The 22,614-nt window shown below is 35.4% G+C and overlaps 1 protein-coding gene across 1 annotated transcript; it reads left to right on the top strand.

The window, feature by feature from the left end:
• The first annotated feature begins 228 nt into the window (after positions 1-228).
• On the top strand, positions 229-15,933 carry LOC110735019 (dynein light chain 1, cytoplasmic-like). The gene is made up of 3 exons (XM_021915141.1): positions 229-682; positions 879-984; positions 15,513-15,933. The coding sequence occupies exons 1-3, from the start codon at positions 530-532 to the stop codon at positions 15,593-15,595; spliced, it is 342 nt and encodes a 113-aa protein (XP_021770833.1). The 5' UTR covers positions 229-529; the 3' UTR covers positions 15,596-15,933.
• The last annotated feature ends 6,681 nt before the right edge of the window (positions 15,934-22,614 follow it).

Genomic DNA, 22,614 nt, shown 5'->3' with positions numbered 1-22,614 from the left:
AATGGAGGGAGTAAACTATTAACCCCACAATTTTTTTTCTTTTTTGTACAATATTTTAATACTCCAAATACCCTAATTATACATTATTAAATTTAAGTTAATTAAATTGTATAATTATTTTTAAAATAAATTGTCTATAATTATTTAACGGTTAAAGTGTAACCCTTAAAAAGACCGGACGGAGTAAAAAACCGTAAGGAGAACTTTTTAAATAAGCTAGTTTTCCCTAAAATAAATCCTCACAAAAATAGAGGAGAGAGAAGCATTTGCAGTAGAAAAACCGAAGTAAATTTCCAGTCAGAGTCCAATCAGACCACTGACCACGCTTGAACTGGAGAAAGAAGAAGAGGGACTGTGCTGTGTTTTCTCCCTTCCTCTTCTCTTCTACTTCACATTTTCCCAACCTTGAAAATCACTCTACAACCAACAAACAAAACAACCTTCTTCTTCAACAACCATCAACATTCAACAATTTACAATCACAATTCATTCCACAACTTAATTCAATTATTCACTTTCGAAAAAATAAATGAGTGAGGAAACTAAACCACCAATAGACGCTGCAAAACCCGGCGCCGAAGATCGGAAACCGCCATTGATGGGAGCTGGTAAGCGGATCATTATTAAAAACGCGGATATGGCTGATGACATGCAGAAAGAAGCTATCGACATTGCAATTGCTGTACTATCTCACTCTCCTCTGTTGGAATTTGTGTTTTTTGTATAATGTTGGTTCCGATCTTTGCACTATGATGAGCAAATTTTGTGGAATTTTGTGTTGATTTGCTCTTTTTTGCTTTAGGTCTTGATAATTTTAAGTTGGTAATTTTGAATTTTATGGAGCTTTTGTTTACTGTGATTTTGATTTTGATTTGTAGGCATTTGAGAAGGTTAATGTTGAGAAAGATGTAGCGGAGAGTATCAAGAAGGAGTTTGATAAGAAACATGGTCCTACTTGGCACTGCATTGTTGGTCGCAATTTTGGTAAATTTCTCTTGTTTAGCCTTATTTATTTATTTATTTATTTATTATTATTATTATTATTATTATTATTATTATTATTATTATTATTATTATTATTATTATTATTATTATTATTATTTTCTTTTTTGATATGATTGCAAGCTTTTGAACATGATTGTCTGGGTTTATGGTTAGATTTTGATTGTAGGAGACCTCGTAACGATATTCACATTATAGATGAGAGTATTGTATGTCTTTACTACCTTTGATTTTTCAACTAGATCAAATGTTGTCAATCTAATAGTGGTGGATTGGTGGTAATTGACAATTGTTTACTCACATCACCCAATTAGAGGTTGGTTACATGATGCTGTTTGGTGCGTTGTCACTAGAGCAATAATTTGAGGGGCTGGGTCGGGGTGATTGGGCGTAATAGATGGTTGGCATGTAAATGGGCATCTCAAATTGTGGTACATATTGATCCTTGTGTACATAAATTATGTGAAATTAATATGGCTATTAGATACGGATGTTCTCAAAATGTATGAAGGTGGTTACTATCTGTGGTCAGAATGCTGCCTTGTTTAGTTGTCTTAAAGAAGGCTGTGATTGTGTTTTCTTTCCTAGTGCATTTCTATCCTCTTGGCGTAAAAATTGATAGTATACAAGTTACTGTGCTTTATTTGCTGACCTATCCCAGTCCTTCAATCTTTATGCCTCTTGGGATTTTTGACAGTTTGACCTTTTGAAGGTCTAGTATGGTGCTGTGCTCTATTGGTCTATAATTGGAATAGAAACTGATTAAACAGCTTTATGAAGTTTAATTTCTGAATAATTGACCAAATGGAAGACAATAGGAAGACCTAAAGCAAAAACCTGACTTGAAACTGCATATTAAATAAATAATGTGAGGATTATCATTGAGTTATCTATTTGTTGTTATTTTGGGTTGGTTATGGGCTATTTTGATACGAAGGTTTGGATGGTAAAGGACGCTTGACATGCAAGGAAGCTTCTAGGCTTAATCTTAGTCCAATTAGGATAAGACATATCTTTATGATGTTTTACTAGGAGTGCTACACGATTATACTAGTCTCTTAAGGATTGAATTTTACGAGTAGCAAAAAAATTATATTGTATTATTATTAGGAGTCTTAGTCTAATTAGCAGTTTATTTTTAATGTTAATTAGGATTCTTTGTTAGATTATTCTAGAATTTATATTGCCTATATAAAAGGGGACTTAGGTTGAAATGTAACAATTTATTTTTAGTAGAGTAAATTGAGTTTTGAGTTATCATAAAGACATGTAAACTTGTGAGATGCATGTTCATGAGAGTATTTTCCTCAAAATTGGTAGCTTAAGCAAATTGGTTCCCTAGTTTTAGTTGGTCCCAAGATAGAGAGGCTTATTCATATCAATAACCTGAAATATGTAATCATTGATGAATTTTGGCCAAGGATCATGGTCAAATTTGGTAAATTTAATGACCCAAGCTCTAACTAATGCCCAACAGATATGATTTGTGGAAATGAGAAGAAAAAAATGTGCGTATACCAATATGATTTTTAGAAACCATGACTGCCTATCATCCTATACATGGGAAATTCTCACATGAGATCTTTTAACTTTTTTCTATCTTTTTTTAAATGGCATACATTTAGTCTTTGGAGCTAAAGTTTGAACCATGGAAAAAGTCAATTGTTATAAAGAAAGAACAAAAAACAAGGAGGTGATTAATTTGCTCTCATCTTTGCAAAATCTACATATGCTAAGGTAGTTGAGTTTTCATTTTACTAATAATCTCATTGGGATCTTTTCCTTGGTTCCTTCCTTACGAAATGATGACTTTTAACTTCCAAGCCTTTTAAAAGAAAAAATAATAAGAAATTCTACAAGGTGGCCCCCTTAGTTTTTGCAATTTTTGTTTAGTGAAATAATACAGTAACCCCCTAATTATTTTTAAATCTACTTAGTGCACTGATTGTCATTTAAAGGGCTAACTCATGCTTCTATCTAACTTTAATGATTAAAAAGACTAACCTACCCTTAAAAAACCTCTTTATCCTCCCTTAAGCAACCACCCCTTTCTCTCTCTAGTTAGTCTAAACTATTGTTGATGAAGACATCATCATTCGGCAAGTCCACAACAACGATAAAGACCTCTTAAATGCCTATCATCAATTCTCTCTCTTCAAATTGAAGTTTAACAAGAGCTATTCATCATAGAAAGAGCGTGATCGACGAATCTCTATGGCCCTGCCATTCTAAACATCATTATTGCCTTGATCCTATTGTCATTCACAGTGTTACGATTGTTTTTGGGTGAAAGGGGGTGGTTTGGGCATGGTTTATGGGGAAGGAGGTGGTTTTGAGGGTGGTGGGATGGGTTTCGGCCGAAGGGGGTGGTGTCGTCTAGACAATGGTGATGGTGGCTCCACGAGTCAACAATGGGGTGGTTTTGATGGCCTAGGTGGTTAGGGGTAGGTGGTGGTGTGGTGTTATGACCCTTAACTAAAGGGTGGGCTAGTAATTGCATCCATTAAGGTTGAACAATGAGCCATAAAAGCGTGAATTAGCCATTTTAATGAATAGCGGATTAAGCGGGTGTTAGATATGTGGTAATAAGAAAAAGGTAAAGGGAATGAACCAGGCTTATTCCCTTTGTTGTTGTTTGTTTGCACATTTTAATCATTCCATTTACCTTATTCTTTCCCCCAAATACTTCTACTTTGATTCCCCAACCCCCACTATGGTATTTCCATTCCCTTTCATTGTGTCACCAATGTACCACCACACCACCATTACTCCATTATTACTACTCACCAAAATGGCCCCATGAGCGCGGGGAAATTATGTCGTTGACTAACCTCCTCACGGCCAAACAAAATTTATTATAATCCTAAACTAACCCCTAAACAAGTCTAGTGGTAAGTTCGGAGTCGAACCACAAGGAACGGTAATGTTGGATTGTTCTCGATCTAATGCTTAAGCTACGCCGAAGTCGGTTTATGGATAGTGGACACTACAACTACACTAACACACATATAAAGATCAAGATATTACAAAGTCTACTAGGGGCAAAGATCCACTTTGAACAATTAACAAGTTAATGGGAATCGATTTGATAATCAATCATGCAAAGAAAGAATTAAAATGGGAATTAATTACCATCAAGAGCAATCTCTCAAATTCCTAGCCTAGATCCCTCATTGACTAGGTGCATAGAAGAAATTTACCCAAAATGCAATCAAATATATAAATTCTAATTCACAATCCCTTGTCAAACTAGAACTAACATGCAATTAAGTTTGCTATCTTGGGAGATCAATCCAATCTAAAACAAACAACATGCCATCATCAATTCAATCAATTTAATCACACAATTATCATCAAATTTATCTCAAATAACTCAATTAACCATAACAAAGCTTCACTCAACACCTAGTAGAAGGAAATCTACTCAAACATGATTAACAAAGAAATTAATAAAGCATAAAGAGAGATGAGAGTAAGAAATGCTCATTGATATAAAATGGAGATCTTCAAATCATCAAATTCCTCCTTTGATTATCCAAAATCCATGAAAACCATTGTTTCTCTCACTTTCTCTCTCCAAAATTTGAGAGTTTCTCTCTCTAAAAACCTAAAACTAACCTAAAACTACTGAAAATATGAATTTTCTCCTCTAAAATGAGCAAAAAATCTATTTATAGCCCTTACTGAATTGCCTAGGAAGCTCCGCAAAAAGTCGAGCAGCGCGTAGAGGAGCGGGCGTGCACCCCTCAGGAGCGGGCGCTCCAAACCTTCTGCCAAACTTCAAAATTGCACACCCTGTGAGGAGCGGGCGTGCGGCCTTGAGGAGCGGGCGCTCCTGGCTGCGGACTGGGCAAACTGCTCAGCTTCAAATGAGCATATCTCCCACGTTTTACATCGGAATTGAGCATATGACCTGTCGTTGGAAAGCTCTCAAGATAAGCTTTCATCTCCGATTGGAATCGCCCCAAAATGTTTTGTAGATCAAAAGATATAGGCGTTTGAAGTATGATCTTTGCAAATCAAGTGCACATTTCTTCATTACTTGTTCTTTTATGCTTTATATTTCTTCAATCTTGAGCAATGAACTTATCCAAGTGTTCCTAAACATAAGAGTAAACCAATAAAGTTTAATCTAATGTCATAAGCCACCAAAATATGCAAGAAAAGCCAAAATTGAGCAATAACGACATTTCACACATAAACATGACAAATGTAGTAAAACGTTATTAAAACCAAGTAAAAAGATAGAAAAACTATGAAAAACTAACTAGAAAACTCCTAAAAATAGCGACATAAATGACACTTATCACCCCACCACTGCCACTTACACCGTCAATGCTTGACCATCGATTCCCTCACTGGAACTACCCCTGACGTGTTCCACCACTGCCGCTTCTACCCAATAAGAAAAATACCCTTACCTACCCCGAAATGAAAATTCCCACCCACCCAAAACCTTCCCCATCCACCAGAATCCACTCTTACCCACCCATAAATCACCCTATCTCTTTGGAAACCCACCCATACCCACACATAACGAACATCATTTATCCAAAAGCCCACAAAATAAAAATTTGTAAAGAAAAAAAATCAAAAGTAAAAATGAAAACATACCTTTTTCTTATCATTAATTATGGTTTTAGATGGTTAAATTCAACCATAAAATCTCCAGATTTGGAATTTTAATGGTAAATTATGACCTTAAAACCTCAAATATAGCACTAGTGGGGTAAAATAGTTAAGAGGATGAAAAAGGAGGATGGAAGTGCGGTGGTCGGAAGTGGGGCATCGGGGTGGTGGTAGGAAGTGGGCGGGTGCTACCCTAGGGAGGGGGGTTGAGGACACCACATATCAAAGGAAGTTACTTCCATTCTCCTTCATTTCCTTCTTTTTTTTTTAAACTTATTTTCTTACCTTTTAATGAACCAAACGCCCCCTGAGTAGCATAGAATAAAAACTCACCCTTTACATCGCGATGCGGCCGAGATGTAACGGATTTGAAGACTGCCGTTACGAGATTTACCGTTTGTAACAGAGTTTTAAAAAACCCCGCATTTTCGACCGATACGACTGTTACACAGTTGAACGCCCGAAAAAAAAGCTGAATCTGTGAGTTGGTCAGAGTTTTATGCGGACTCCATTGATTCCGGCGTGTAGCAAGTCGTAGCAACCGCATGAATGCATGAGATAAATAGAGAGAGAATGAAGAAGAAAGTGAAAGGCTGAGGGGTGATAGGAACGAGGTAAATATGTGGTAAGTGGGACAACTGTTATTAATCAAATAAAGGTGGACAGTTGTGTGATGGTTTTCACTTTGGTTATATTTTAGTATTAGGTTAGAACTAGAGGTGATCAAAGTTAGCCCGACCGATTTTGGGCAGAATTTTTTGGCCCGAAATCGGGTAAGGCCCTGCTCGGCCCGAAAATTTATTATTTTTGGGCGGGTTTGGGAATGCGTTTTTATGTATATTTAGTTGATTTCTTTAGGCCCGGCCCAAAAATGGCTCGAAAAGCCCGCACGGCCCGACCATTTTGGGCGGGTTTGGGCACAAAAATTCCTGCCCGAAGCTTGGCCCGGCCCGAGAAGTGAGCATAATTTTTTAGCTTCAGCCCGGCCCGCCCAATGATCACCTCTAGTTAGAATCCGTGCGTTGCACGGTTTTTATAAAATCTATTTTTATAATTTGTACATTTTTTAAAAAATAGATTAATATAAATAAGAATTATGCACCTTGTGCAAAAGTATCTGTACTTTTAAAATTTTAGATTTTCATTAAAATTATGATATAATACCTCGCCTAATATATATTTCAATGTAGGAGTCTATTTATTAGTGTGCTACTTAAAATTATTTTATTTTTTAAGGATAAGTTAATAGGTTGTAGTTGTAATGTTGAAGCTTCTAATATTCAAATTTAAAAATTATTAAATATGATAGCTCCATAAAAAAAAAAAACCAAAAAAAAAAACCAAAAAAAAGAAAAAAGATAAGTCATCCTTGCATTTAGGCGAGAAAATTTTTATTATGAGAGTGACATGTGGACAGTGATAACGTCAGCAACGTTTTGTTTTAGTAATAGTTAATAGATTTTTTTTGACTTTTTGACCACTCAACCTCTTTTTTACTTTTAATATTTTGATTTGAGAAAGTTGAAGCTGTTATGGACTATAATTACTAGCGACATATATTGATTTTTTTATGATAAGTTCAATCTAAATCTATTGGATAAGAAAATATCTATTTAAAATTTTAAACAAATTATCTAAAAATATTTTTTCTTTGATAGCTCTTAAAAAAAAATTCTACCGTGATAACCGCAACTCGATCCGCAATGAACGCATCGGTTCCGTTACCGTTACCGCGATTGCGATCAATACCGCATTTTTATTCTATGCGGAGTAGAGTTAAGCAAACTAGGAGGTCATTGTATATTATGGTAAAAAAAGTTCCACCTAATATAAAATGTTAAATCTAATAGCCACCATAAATTTCCAAAAAAAAAAAAAAAAACATAAAAGCAAACTAGGAGGTCATTGTATATTATGGTAAAAAAAGTTCCACCTAATATAAAATGTTAAAACTAATAGCCACCATAAATTTCCCAAAAAAAAAAAAAATTCATAGGTGAAGTTGCAATATTTCATGCACCCAACACATCACAATATACCACCTAAAATTATTACTTTGAGGTTTAAATTGCTTTTAAAGAGCAAATTAATCTTTTTCTTCATTATATTCTTTGTTCTGTTTGTGAGTGCGTAGTCGAGGACCATATGTAGATATTGAGATAATTAATTGGAAATAACTAAGAGAAGAAAAGTGAGCAAGAATAGCACTATTTGATGTAGGAGGTATTCTTAGATAAAAGGCAAAAAATGGAAGGACGACAAGCTATGTATATCCATTATTCCATAAATAGGAGAGTTTAAGAACCCTAAATTATTAGGGGTTAATACTACAATTATAATTTGCATTATTGTAAGAACTATGACTAAACTCACAGAGAAAAAATGGAAAGGGAGATTGTGTGTAGTATAAACACTAGAGGGGTGTGTATGATTCTCAAACGATGCCCAACATCTCATTTATGTAGTTGATGCATGGCGGTGTATAAAATGTATAAAAAAAATCTACACACGCTCTTTAAGTTGTTGCATCACTTAGGAAGTCTCATGGGCGTACATCATTCTCGGTAGCTTTCCAACTTTTTGTTACCATGCTAGAATTATCTTACGACTCTTTCTTTTTTACCTCATTCATTACGAGGAGACCCCTTCTTCCTAACCTCAATCTTGTTCCTACAAAGCTTTATCCTGTGAAAGAGGCTATGCCGACAAAAGAATCCGATCATTGAACTCTTCACGTATTGGCCTTGTTTTGGTTTGTGATTGGTTCGTTCGAGGCTTCTCTTAGATGAAAGCCGGCTTAATTAAATAAACCCGCGGAGATAAGTCCTTTTGTGCACTTAGTCACACTGTTTTAGTAATTTACACCTTGAGATAAATTCCTTATGTATTCGTCATATGAAACTTACGGTTGCAAGCCTCTCAATATTTGGGGTTAAAAAAAGTGACTTAAACTCTTTTAACGAGGATGTAACGCCAAATCCAGGTTGAATGATGAATCCATCATACATGACATTCATTTTCGCCATCTAGTGTCCGTTTTGGTTTTACTAAACTTATCATGTCATTAAAGTTTTCTATCTTAAGATTCTTCATCAAAGACATCTTTAATAATACAACATTATGGTTGTGAGTGTAGTAGAAGCAACAAGATAAAGATCGAGAGAATTAATTGAGGATAAATGAGGTAAGTGAATTGATCAATTTATTGTGGAAAAAATCCACAAAGAGAGGTAAATTAGTAGAGTACAAGAACCTTAAAATTTTAAGGTGAGTAATACTCTCATCATTAAACTCACCTAGGTTAAGTATAAAGAAAGAATAGTGGACGAGTAAATGAGGTGAAAACTACACAAGGAGGGCGGGCTAATATGTAGGGTGACTAGTAGTATAAGTATGGCTTCTTGTGTGCATTCTTGTGATTGAAAGTCAAACACCATTATCTAAAGTTGTAGATGGTGTAGAAAAAATTAGCTAGAAAATTATTTGAATTACTTTCATCATTCTTGTAGAAATGATGTTCTAGAAATCTCATGAGCCGTTGATTCTAGTTGCTTCCAATGTAAGTAATCACTAGAAAGATCAAGAAGCTTGCATATTACAAGCTTGTAGATATTTTTTGAGAAATTAGGTGCAATCACTAATCTTGCTTTGATTTATAGAACACAAACTCTACCTAGACAAGCCTATAAAATTTTGGCCATACCATTGTTAGGATAGTGTGGTTCAAATTTCATTAAGACTAATTAATTATTTTAATGTTGTTGGATATTTCTAAATCGGGGAAGCTACTTCAAAGGTTGTATGTTTATGAGACTTTTAGTGTATGCTTATGAGACTTCTAGAGTTATGTGGCAAATTAAAAAGCATGTGTGTATATTTTTCTACACACTTTATCCACCATCATACATCAAATTAAAATATAAGATATCGGGCATCATTTGGAGTAATCCACCATAATGATCCAGTTTTTATAAGTGTCTCTACCACACATAATCTTGTTATTCACTATTCCTCGTTGTACTAGTGAGTTTACTCTTATAATAGTGAGAGTTCTAATTGTTTTATTCACCCTTAATAATTTACGGTTCATTTACTCTCCTATTTTTCATGTAATGGATTCACAGCGTGGGTTTTTTGCATTCATATGAGGATGTCATCCACAATAAATTTTTGTGTTCTTTTTTTATTACTTTTCTTGCCTCATTAATTGAATAATTACAAATAATTCTTTTCAATCTCTACATCTTTTGCTTCTGCTACACACTTATAACCCTAACAAGTGGGATCTGAGCTAAGGATGGTTAGAGTGTTTACATTATTAAAGACATCTTTGTTGGAGAAGTTTGAGATTGATAAGTTTGATGCAAGATCAATTTAGGTAAAGTCCAAATGAAGGTTAATCTCGCATTAAAGATTAAACCTAGCACTTGATGTTAAGGAGAAATAGTCATGAACTATGATGGTTGATGAGCAATGAGAAGTGTTGGATGAGAAAGCACTTTCTACAAACAAAATATGTTTAACTAAGGAGGTTATAGGTTTTATGTGAGATTATACATGAGAAAACTTCTGCTTAGTTATGGGAGGGGGTGTCCCTACATGACTAAAACTAAAAGCATACACTAACAAACCCCTTCTCAAGGAAAGGCTTTATACAATTCAGATAGCCAAAGGTATCTCTACTCAAAATCATCTCAATGAATTCAATTTTATTATTATATACCTTGAAAACTTAGATGATGATGAGGGTAGAGCCAAGTTATTAATTGGCTCCCTACCATCTCCTATAAACATTTAAAGGAAATTATGCTTAATGATTCTTTATTTGTTTAAGTATGTTAAATCATACTCACTTTCAAAAGAAAAATTTGACCTTAAAGTTCATTCCAATTATAAAGGTGAAGGATTAAATGTAGTAGGGAGATCAAACGATAAAAGAACTGCCAAAATTTGGTTCATAACATCATATCTAATGGAATTGATCAAAATATTTATGCAAATATTGTAACAGGCATGGGAACAAATGCATATTGTTCCCGATTGCTTAAAATTGAAGAAAACGAGAAGACATGTAAGAGAACTGTAGAAAATTATTTTGGTGACATAGAATATGATTTTCCATATTTATTCTCAAAAGGATTGCTTATTAATTATGCGTCTGTAGAGATGAGATTTACTCAATGGGCAATGAGTCATGTTGCTAAGGTCATGGCATTGTTTTCATTCGGATCAAGACACATGATGTTAAAATCAGGACTTGTTTTTGATTTGAAGCAGACCATCATTCCTTTCAGTACTCTTGATTTAAAAAGTTGCAAATATTTTGACTCAGGTGGAGTACTTAAAGTCTTCAAAGGTGTTCATAAAATTATGAAAAAAGTGGCAAATATTTTGGGGTTTCATTTGACGAGTACACATGAAATTTTGTCCAAGTTTTAGACTGTTAGGTATGGCCCAAATTTTCTAGGCCTAATGCCTTGTGCAGCGTATGTAATCTTAAAAGCTATCACTCAAGCTCTCTAAAATTATCTATCTTGTACCATGCAAGCTAGAACTTTCTAGAGGTTACTTAATATCGGAAGCAATGACTCCTGAGATTTCTTCAATATTATAGCTGTAAGAATGCTGATGTAAGTGATACTATATATATACACACACACTACGATCTTGAACACAGGAAACCAAAACTACGAGCCTTCCTTCATTTTAGCCCTTGTATACAATCCACGTATTTTACCAGTCCACTATTCTTTCTTTGTACTTCATCTTCATAAGATTATTTTTACAACAGTGAGAGTTATTAGTGTACTTACCCTGATATTTTGGGGTTCATGTTCTCTGCAATTTTTCATATAGTGGATTTTCGAGTGCTTGTCATCCGTGGGTTTTTGGCCTTAATTTGAGGATTTTCCCACATTAAATTGTGTGTCCTTGATCACTTCTCTAGTTTGAGTTGTCTCATTTATTCCCAATTAATTCTTCTCAATATTTACATCTTTGTTTCCGCTGTGCATTCACAACCCTAAAATATTAAAATTGTTGTCTTGCATTTGAAATGCTCAACGCTTTAACTTATAAGGTACATTGAGAATCCTTGGAAATGGCTGCATTTGATCTTCAGAACTGTGTATGCAGTATTCTATCCTTGCTCATAATCTGAAAACATAGATTGTGAGGTGTTGGTCACCTTCAGGTTCCAACAATGATGGCTTATCCCTTCCCCACCCTTCCTTTTTTCAGTTAGATAAATCCATTATTTACCTGACTACTACTCTGGTGAAATTTAATCTTTTATTTTAGTGTGCAGTAGACTGGCTTTCTGAACTGCCTTTTCTCCTGACTACCAATTTTGTGCCACGCCAATTACACTATCAGTTGACCGGATGTTCTCAACTCAGCCTTAGATATGCTTGGTAAATAGGAGTGCGCAAAATAAGATGGGGGAATGATATTAAACAATTAATCTGGTGTGGAGACATATATTGAACTTTCTTCAATTTGCTTTCTGAAACTGCTAGGTTCATAGGTGTACAATATCTCTAAATTTTAATAATCCATGATTTAGTGTGTACAATATCTCTAAATCTATAATAAACCATGAGTTTATTATACTGGGTTATGTTTCAAACATTTGATCGGGATTTTCTCTTCTTTTTTTTTTTTGGTTTAAGGTGCACAGTTAGGGACCAAGATTTAATTTTAGCAAACTATTCTCTGGCCTTTTGTGTTGGAGGAATAATTAAAGATTATAACACTCATATGGCTGTGATTTAGTATGTCTACCCATGTTGGACTAAAGTGGCTGGCTTAATATGGTGGTCTTTGAAATGGGCATTGTTGGCTTCTGGTATTCTTTGGGACATGTGGTGAGCTGTGTTACTAAAATTCTTCATTCCAACCAAGTATCGGTCCTGGATTCATTCTTTGGTATACCTTTTAATAACTTTAGGTTTAATGATATCTATATGACATCCCTGAAATTAACAAGTCTGAGCAATGACAATCTTTAACCCAAGTTTGGGTAATCATAGTCTAGTTTAGACATGGACACATCCTATCTAGTTCTTAGCTCTTGCCATGTTATTAATTGGGATTATTCAATTTAGATGCTCTTTTGGTAAAATATGTTTAATTTTTAGTCATCAATCATGGGAGCTATAAAATGGACAGATATAGAACTGGGATGGAAAATGTTTCAATATCTTATTTCGATAGTAGTTCAGTCATTGAGAGCTTGCTTATTGTCTCATCATCACCATATGAAGCCAAGAATTAATTTGACTGTACTACAATGGTGATATCTGACTCCATATTTTCTTCTTGCCAATTGCATCTCTAGTTTTCTTTTCTAAAAAGGAACCTGAAAGATGCATATATCTTCATGCTTATGGATTCTTGCATGACGATATTGAGAATAAAAACATGAAATTTTGTGCCTTTCTAAATTCTAGACAGAATCGTGGTACAACACACCATTTAGAGTCATTGACAGAATCAAATGAGGTGATGAGGGACATTGAGAAGCATTGTGCTACAGTTTTTTGGTAGCCTAAACAGATTTCAAGTCAAATTGTTTTTGTCAAGTCATCATACTAGGTTTTAACATGCTTTACTTGTCTATGTTGCAGAGTATAAACTCTGCTTAAACAATTTTAATTTCAAACTTTCAATTTATAATTATTTACTTTCTTGAAATCATCGTTGTTCCATTTGGCCAGTTAAAGAGGCAATCATGCTTTGTGTATGTGTACTCCTCATAATATAAAATAGCATTTGGCTATATTTTATCTCATTGGTATTCTAGATAGAATGGAATTAGGAAATTGTTTCGGGGTTTCCTATTGTGTCCTGCGGGAGAGTTACAACTCCAAGACTGGATCTGCTGGTGCCTGTACGTGCAACAAATAGAAGCCTCCGACGATCTAGGTAGTACCGAACGGAGAGAAATAAATGCGGAAAGTAAAGTAGTTCTTCTCGGATCCTGAGATCTAGGTGATTTCACTGTTGTTAGAACAGGTGAATAGTGTCTGAAAATGACTGTATGATTGTAATAAAGATTGTGTCCCCCAATGGTAGTAAATATCCCTACTTATAGGGCATGGGGAACGTGCCCTTCCTTAGGTCACTTTAACCTAGGAGTTTGGGCCGCGCCATTTTACGGCGCACGGGGATTTGGGCCTTTGAAGGCCGCCAATCATCCCAATGATGAGGGATGCCACGTGTCATGCCCTGATTGGTCTCATTGGGACAACTCCTAGAGCGACATGTCACTTCCTCATTGGTCCACGCGTTCAGGGTATTTTTACCCTAAACAGAAATTATGCTTTAAATTGAGATAAAGCATTCATATCCATCCTGCCAACTGGTGTTACAGTGGGATGATGAAAAGCTATCTCTTGCATTACTCTACAAATGTATCATTTCAGCTCTTGAACTGTATTAAAGAAAAATAAATATCAACAAGAATATTAGATCGCATAATCACAGAAAGGAAAATTGCAACCTAGAAGACTTTACTGCAACTCATACTTTGCTTCGAACTTTTGTGAGCATTCTGCTTGAATTAAACATTACTTCTTGTTTAGCGGAAACTACATAATGTTTTTTTTTTTTTTACTTCATCCTTACTCCCCCTTTTATCAGTTTCTTTTTCTCTTATTTTCTCTTTTCTTTTTGGATGGGAAGATAGATAGGACTGCTGCATTTTTTTTTCTGGTGCTGTGAATTGTCAAAATTTATGCTTTGTAATTGGCTGAAAGGGCTTTCGATGATGCAAGATAGCGGATATCATCTATATTTTAGGGTCTTTGTTGCTTCCTTTTAATGATCTCATCATCTTAATGTGCAACTTTTAAGGAGCATCGTCCATTGCAGTTTGAGAACTGTGAGTATTGTTACAATAGGAAGGCAGCAAAAGTACGCAAATTCCTCTAGCATAAGTGTTTCTAAACTAGTAGTTGAGGAACATCTTGCTTCCATTTTGTGAGCCTCACGAGTGGGTTCGCATGCTGAATGAAGAAAAGACTTATTTATAGGTCAAAATCTGGCCATTTGGTGACTTTTGTGGCTCTCTCACCTTGTGTTTACTTTAGTACAAAGGCTTTATTCTCTTCACTTTATTTAAGGTGTCCTGGTCTGAAATTTTGAAATTCTGGTTTGTTTTTTTTTATTTTTATTTCTGGTCTGAATTTTGTCTAGTCTGGTTTAAATTTTGCAAGTACAACAGGACTAAGATGAGGGAAACAAAGGCAAGCAACAATGGTGGTTGAATTACTGCTGTTTGTTATTTTTTTTATTTTTTATTTTTATTCTTCTCTGTTGGGGTTAGAGTTGGGTTTTGGGGGGGGGGGGGGGAAGTATTTTGTTGGATATCTATAAGCCTTAAGGACTTGCGGTAACATTGCTGGCTGTAGGTCTGACTCTAGTTTACAGCCTCTGATAATCCACACTAAGTCTGAAACGTGAATTTTAATCACACTTTCCTGGGGTGTCCTGGAACCTACTGTCTTGTCAAATTTTATGGTAAAATTTTAGGAGAAATCCTGCAATGAACAGAAATTGTGGTTATTCTACAATTTATAAAGATAAATTGCACTCTTTCCTTGTGCAAATCAGTTTGATCACTTTGATGAGTATTACTGTATTATGGTGTTATTTTCTGATATCTGCAAACTATTTCTCATTAAATAAGCAGTTCTAGAGTGATGGAGCTCTTATTAAGATATCACTCTGGAAAAGGGGAGGGTGGTGAATCTGGTGATGATTGGCATGTACCAACTAGCATAGTGATATTGTTTGGAAACATGGGATTTTGCTACAAAATTTTCACTGTTTATCTTCTATCAGTTTTGTAATGTTTCTGTCCTTTACTTTTGAAACAGGTTCATATGTTACTCATGAGACAAACCATTTTATTTACTTCTATCTGGATCAGAAGGCTGTATTGCTATTCAAATCTGGTTGATGATGCCAAGGATTTCCTTTGAGGGTGATGCTATTAGATGAAGATCTGTGACACCATGGCGCTATGTTATAGATGTTGACGAGCTCCTTTATGTATTACCATTGAAACCCTAGCATGAAGTGTCTTAGGAAAACATCCTTATGCTTGTACATTTTACTCCCTGAATCATGCCTTTGTTTATTCTTGACTAGGATTTGAAAAATCGGACTAATATTTGATTGTTAGCTATTTCTCGCTGGATACTCGTTGAGCTCGATGCTTTATTGTATATCCAGATTCTTGAATATGATGCAATGCAGAGGTCTATCGTGGCTCCATTAGCAAGTTAGTGATTTTAATTATGAATATAAATTTTCTGTTTGATTATTGTATTGTTGCATGACTTGCATCTTTGATGGCCTCAATAGCTTTTGAAATCTTAAACTTGATAGAAGATTAGAGTGTGACACCAATTTAGGAGCAGTGTGCCAAATCCACGACTTGGTAACTAACTTGACATCCTATTTCCTTGGCTGTAGAAGGGGGGAAAAGACAGAGGTGGGAAATAGGGCAAGGCGGAGAAGGGACAGCTTTACTCTAAAACTCATACCCATGGCGGCTACACTTTTTATATCCATCCCCACCCCATTACCCGCCAAACCTCCCTCCATCCCCGTCCCATTTGCCCCGACCCACTGCCATCCCCGCGAAACAGTTTACATGACTCAATTTTGATCTTTTGCTCACTAAAACTTTGTTTTATTCTTAACCAAAATGGTACCAAAGTGATGCATTGCAATACTTGAGATAGTAGTGGCTACGGGTTTGTTGATGAGGGGTATTCATCTAGACTACTAACTTCCCTTCAAACCAATGAGGACGTTGTCTTCGTTTGGGGGGATTTCTTGTTTATAGAGATTTTGTTCTCTCCTTTTCTTTTTATTTTCTTAAGTATGCTTAGTTTAGATTTTATGCTTTATTAGCTTAGGAAAGATTTATTACTTTTAGAATATATTTCACAGCTTTCATAGGAAATACTTTTAATAAAAGGAAAAAAAACATAATAAATAAAATAAATAAATAAAAAATAAAAAGAATCTTAATATACATTTCCAATGAATTATGAATCATGCTTTTCTGTGCCCCTTAATGAAAATTGTTATAATTTTGATTCTTGGTAACTAATGATGAATATTGAGGATTTATAAGCCATGATTTGATGTTTATTACTTTGAAGCCCTGATATGCGTCAATTTTGTCCAAATACATGTGAATATGATGCTTAACTACTTGATTTGGTTAGGAATTGTGTGTTAGTTGCCGGTAGGTCATTGAATTTGAATTTTGGTTTGCGACTATTAATAATCTTGTATGGCTCATATATAGGCACATTGAGAAGGTCGAAACCATTTGTTCTCTTAGGAAGCTTTAAGATTATTTTAGATACATTTGATCCTTCCTTGCGACCTATGTTGTTGCCTGGTTTTTTTTTTTTTTTATTTATTATTATTATTAATTTTGCTGCATTACAAGCCTTATGAGCCCTATTCATTAATAGTCCCAAGCTTGGCTTAGGGGAGCTATTAGTTAGTGAGGTGAGGGAGTTGTTGTGTGCATATGTTGCACAACTTGGGTGACAATTTGGGTGAAAAAGTTGAAGATATTTTGTTCAGATATTGTTTGAAAAAAGATTTAAATACGTGTTCAACAGTTGAAGATTCCAATGTTGTAAAAAAAAAAAAAAGTCAATGTTCAAATGTTTCTAATTGAAGGTATTCGGAAAAAAAAAAGAAAGATAAGAAAAAAATTCAAAGTTTGGTAAGAAAAATAAGACGCAGAAAAATTCTTTAAAAAGAAAAACATAGATCCATAAATATTTTTTCTTGACAAATAAAAAGAAACACAGATTATCTTCAAATAAAAACACCAACTCATAAATAATCTTTAAGAAAAAAAATACTCAAAAATTTTCATGACAAAAAAGAGGAAAAAAAAACAGAACAAACACAAAATATATAAAAATTTGGGAAGGGAGATAAAAGAGAAACATGCTTTGAATTCTTCTGAGAGAATATAATGTTGGAAGCTCAATTTATATCTAGAAAAGGTTAAATTAAAACGAATAATTCCACCTTTGTCATTTCTGTTCAAAATAATCCCACTTTTGCGAATCCTAAATACAATCCCACCTTTTATCCTCATCTGCTCATAATAGTCCTTTGATCGGTTTGTGAAATTGGTAACCTGTGTTAGAAGGTGACTTGTCATGTGTCCCCTTATGATTGGTCTTAACTTTTTTTAGAAAACAATAACAAAAATAATACTTATAAAAAAAATAAAAAAATCAACCATGCCCCTTTCTCCCCTTCCCCTCCCCGGCCACCACCTAAATCCCCTTCCCGGCCACCATCTAAAACAGTCCCCCTGCCTACACCTTCGTTGCTGGAGCAGCCCCACTCCCCTTTCCCATTGGAGAAGCCACCAACCCCCTTTCCCGTTAGTTTTTTGCTCCCCACCTTCACCCACCAACAACAGCCCAACCGAACACCACCATACACGCACCCACAACATCAATGTCTTGCTCAACTCGGCCCCAATCAACCACCAGTTCCACTTCCAAATTCGCACATAGAGCAACCACTAATCCCCTAGTAACAACCCCAACTTCACAGCCACCACTCCCAAATAACGACAATAACAGTTGCCCTTAGCAACTCCAAAACAACTAATAAACAACAACCAAACAGACACGAAAAGTATCAACTTGGGGGGCAAATCGGAGAATTTTTGCTCCCAGCCTACATTTGAAGTAGAGCTTATCTACTATCAGCAGACAAGCTCACTTGGGAGGCAAATCGGAGACTTTTTGCACCCAGCCAAAATATAAATTAGAGCTTATCTGCCATTAGCAGACAAGCTCACTTGGGGGGCAAATCGGAGATTTTTTGCTGCCAGCCTAAATATAAAGTAGAGCTTATCTACCATCAGCATACAAGCTCACTTAGGGGGCATTTGCTCCCAGCCTGCATATAAAGTAGAGCTTATCTACTATCAGCAAACAAGCTCACTTAGGGGGCAAATTAGAGATTTTTTGCTCTCAGCCTACATATAAAGTAAAGCTTATCTGCTATCAGCAGACAAGCTCACTTGGGGTGCAAATCGGATATTTGTTGCTCCCAGCCTGTATATAAAGTAGAGCTTATCTGCTATCAGCAAACAAGCTCACTTAGGAGGCAATTCGGAGATTTTTTGCTCCCAGCTTGCATATTAAGTAGAGCTCAGCCACAAGCTCACTTGGGGGGCAAATCGGAGATTTTTTTGCTCTAAGCCTAAATATAAAGTAGCGCTTATCTGCTATCAGCAGACAAGCTCACTTGGGGGGCCGAAATTTTTTTGCTCCCAGACTCCAAAAGTTAAATGATTGAGTTCAAATAAGAACTCAATCGCCAAAAGTTGAAATGATATAATTCAAGTGAGAACTCAGTCTCCTAAAGTTGAAATGATTTAATTCAAGTTAGAACTCAGTCTCCTAAAGTCAAAATGATTGAGAATGAGTAAAAACTCAGACTCCCATAGGTTAAAGTGATGGGACACTTAAAAGGGTATCAACGCTTTAACAATGAAAGCAAGGACAAGTGAGAACATCAGTTGCACAGACGTCCTCACTTAGGGGGGCTAGTTGTATGGGGAGATACCGATAAAGATCATATCAGTGCCGATATCACCCCTTTTAGAGAACACTTGGATTACTACTGCTGGTCATAATGACCATGTCGGTAATTGCTTATAACGGCATAGATTAAGGCCGTCTTGTGTATACCACGTGGCGTGAGGCAACCAACACTTGGCATGTGTGTCATTTGCATGGCATGTAGCCACATGTCAGGTGAATCTTCTATAAATAAGCAAGTTAATCCTTCGTTAAAAGGTAACAATAAATGCTCTCTCTCTCTCCTTCTCTCTCAAGATCTTCTCTTCTTCTTAAACACTTTCTAACTTTATCATCGGAGTGGTTCTCACCCCGGGGTTAGCTAATCCTCATTGTCTATGTAGGTGCTTACCTGGACGATAGGGTCTTCACGGAATCTGAATACGGGTTATCGGGTTACATTCGGAACAATAATTTTTTAATTTATGATTATTTTTTATGCGTACTTTAGTATGCAAGATTGACGCTGATGAAGAGGGAAATTAAACAGTCAAATCACAAATGTAAATTTGAATAATATATTATGAGAGTATATCAATATGATTTACGGTTGTAAACAATTTAAATAATGTTTTTCAATGTCTCTCCTCTATAGACAATCTTGAGGCTTAGACAATCTTGAGGCTTTGAGGAAAAAATCTCAGTAATACTTGATTGTTATAATCTTTTATTTTTATGTTGTATTTAAATTGGATGGTTTAATATGGGTATGAAGTCATCATTTCAATGAATTCACTGTTTTTCATTATATATAGTTAAAATAATTTAAATTAGAATGATTTTGTGTTTATATATATTTTCGATAGAAAAAGAAAGTATTTGGCTAATAAATGACCACATAGACTGGTGGAAAAAACCGCTGCAAATAGTGGTTAGTCAACGAAGGTCAACCATTTAATTTATTAGTAGCAGAGGGAAAGAGCATTGCTAATCTTGTTCTGTTACGAGGTTGTGGTATCCGAATTGAGGTCTATTCTTCTTTACTCCACATCCTAGGCTGATCTTTTGTTCATGCAGTTGTTGTGTACGTATTTTTCTTACTAGCTTAATTAAACTTACTGGAGTGCTCAACAATCAGTCAGTGAAAAGCATGTGGGAATGTTGTAGAATTTTTGTAGAGCATATCTCTGGTGAGCTGCCAAATTATTAAGTTTTTTCTGCTTTATTTTATTATTTCTTAGTGATGATATTTCAAGTGATGGGATAATTTACTATTGCTAGTGGAAATAAGGCAGTGTTGTGAAGTTATCCAATGGAAAAAATTTGCGATACTATCTTTCACGAGTTCTAACTTAGTAGTTTCTTGCACAGGTTACAACCTTAGTCAATCTGTAATTGTTATTCTAGGAAAGAACCAACTGATAGGGTGCAATTTGCAAAGACTATCTACTGAATTATGTAATTTACTGATTAATTTAGAATTATTTTTTCTTTAGGTGGAACAGCAATCTTGTGTTGGTTGAACATTATTCTGCATTAATGTGTGTTTGGCCAGGCTAGCAGAGTTCCTGCAGCTCGGAGGTGCTGATGTTATCCAAACAGAAAGGGGGAAATGTTAAACACCTTCAAAACCTGGGGTTTTGGGTTTGATTGAGAAGGCAAAAATCTCATCATTATAAACTTTTAATGCAACAAAATGATTACCCCAAGGCATGCATCATGAAAACTAAAACGTTGGTGGCTTGAATTGTCATAATTTCAGGCAACACCCACGTTAGCAGCTGTGTATTCAATATCCCGAGCAGTGACAATCCCAGTCATACATTGCTGTCCCAGAAAGAAGTTATGCTACAAAAATGATACCTAGTACAGCTTGAAGATGAGTTAGCTATGTTGTTAATTCCATACGAGGTTGGGCCGAGGCTGCGTGATCTGGTCTATAATTTTGTGGGAGTTATCTCGCTTCTGCAGCAGCGGCTGAAGCAAGTTTAGACTAATCTGTATTATGCTAAGACGGAATTATCTAGTTCAATCAGTCTTCTGCAACAGCTTTTGGTAATGTGGTAAAGGATATACTCAAGCTCACTGAAAGATGTCAAAGCTTTTCAGTCTTGTTCGTCAAAAGATCAGGGAATCAAGTTGCTCATAGCTTAGCAAAGTTGAGTTGAAATTTTAATGGTTTTCATGTTTGGTTAGAGGATGGAGTACCCCATGATTTGCATGTATTTTTTTATAATGACCTTGATATTTGGCTTTGTTAAAATCATCAAAATTATTTCTATTTGTTTTGCGTTACTTTGTAACTTAAGGAGAAGTAAAAAAATAAAAAATAAAAAATATTTACAGCGCGCTTAGGTACAGTGCGCTGCAAAAAATCAAACTATTTGAAGTGCTCTTAGGTAGGGTGCGCTGCAAATAGTCCAATTATTTTGTAAATTATTTAGACTATTTGCAACACACCTAGCTTGGGCATGCTGCAAATAATCCAACTTTTTTGCAGCGCATGGGGTTAGGCAGGCTGCAAATAATCATTTTTTGTAGCGTTTTTATGCGTTGCAAATAATATATAGTTATAGCATTGGCCACATATACAGCACACGAAAACTAACACTATAAAAGAGGGGGTTTGGGCGCGCTGCAAATAACTTTTTTCCACTAATGCAACATTATACTCCTATTGATTTTGATATGACATAACCAATAAAACCAAGAAAAGAGGGGAAAAATCAACTAACAACAATTTCAAATCAACAAAACCAGATAAGCCTATCTCAACAATCACCAAGATCTACGAATTGAAATAGGGGTTCTTAATCAAAGCCAACACAAAGTAAAGCTAGGATTAAGGTGTAACCACAAATATTACAAAGTAGCAATCACAAAGATAGCAAATAATCACAAAGATTATGGGTAGAGAGAGAAAGTCTCATGAGATTCAAAATTAAGCAAAAGTTGTCCCAAAAGCAAGCATAGCCCTATTTAAAGGTTTTATAAACAAACCCTAATGTTCTTAAATTACACCCCTTAGATTACAAATGAAAGGCGGCCAAGATTAAAAGATAGCAAAAATAAGCACAAAAGAAATGAAGTTGTCCGCTCGAAACAGGGCCTCTAGAGCGGCCGCTCTAAAGGGTAGGAGTGGCGCTCCTCAACACTAAAAACTCAATCGACGTCCTTAGGAGCGGGAGCTCCACTGTGAGGAGCAGGCGCTCCTTATAGGGGGAGCGGGCCTGCTCAACTTCAAACGTTATAACTTTTTTGTTTCTTGCTCAAATCTACATATGAACTATCGTTGGAAAGCTCTCGGACTCTACTTTCAACTCCAGTTTGAATCACTTGAAAATTCTTTGTAAATAAAAAAATATGGTTGATTGAAGTTGAGTAATACATA

This window comes from Chenopodium quinoa, unplaced genomic scaffold, assembly GCF_001683475.1.
Source record: "Chenopodium quinoa cultivar QQ74 unplaced genomic scaffold, ASM168347v1, whole genome shotgun sequence".
In the NCBI taxonomy this organism is placed as follows: Eukaryota; Viridiplantae; Streptophyta; class Magnoliopsida; order Caryophyllales; family Amaranthaceae; genus Chenopodium; species Chenopodium quinoa.
Note: the sequence above shows the minus strand (reverse complement) of the source record. Positions and strands in the feature narration are given on the sequence as shown.

Excerpts from the sequence above, each read along its gene's own strand:
- LOC110735019 (XM_021915141.1), top strand. The coding sequence starts at position 530 with ATGAGTGAGGAAACTAAACCACCAATAGACGCTGCAAAACCCGGCGCC. Across the intron at positions 683-878 it reads CTATCGACATTGCAATTGCT|GCATTTGAGAAGGTTAATGT; the intron begins GTACTATCTCAC and ends TTTGATTTGTAG. Across the intron at positions 985-15,512 it reads CATTGTTGGTCGCAATTTTG|GTTCATATGTTACTCATGAG; the intron begins GTAAATTTCTCT and ends CTTTTGAAACAG.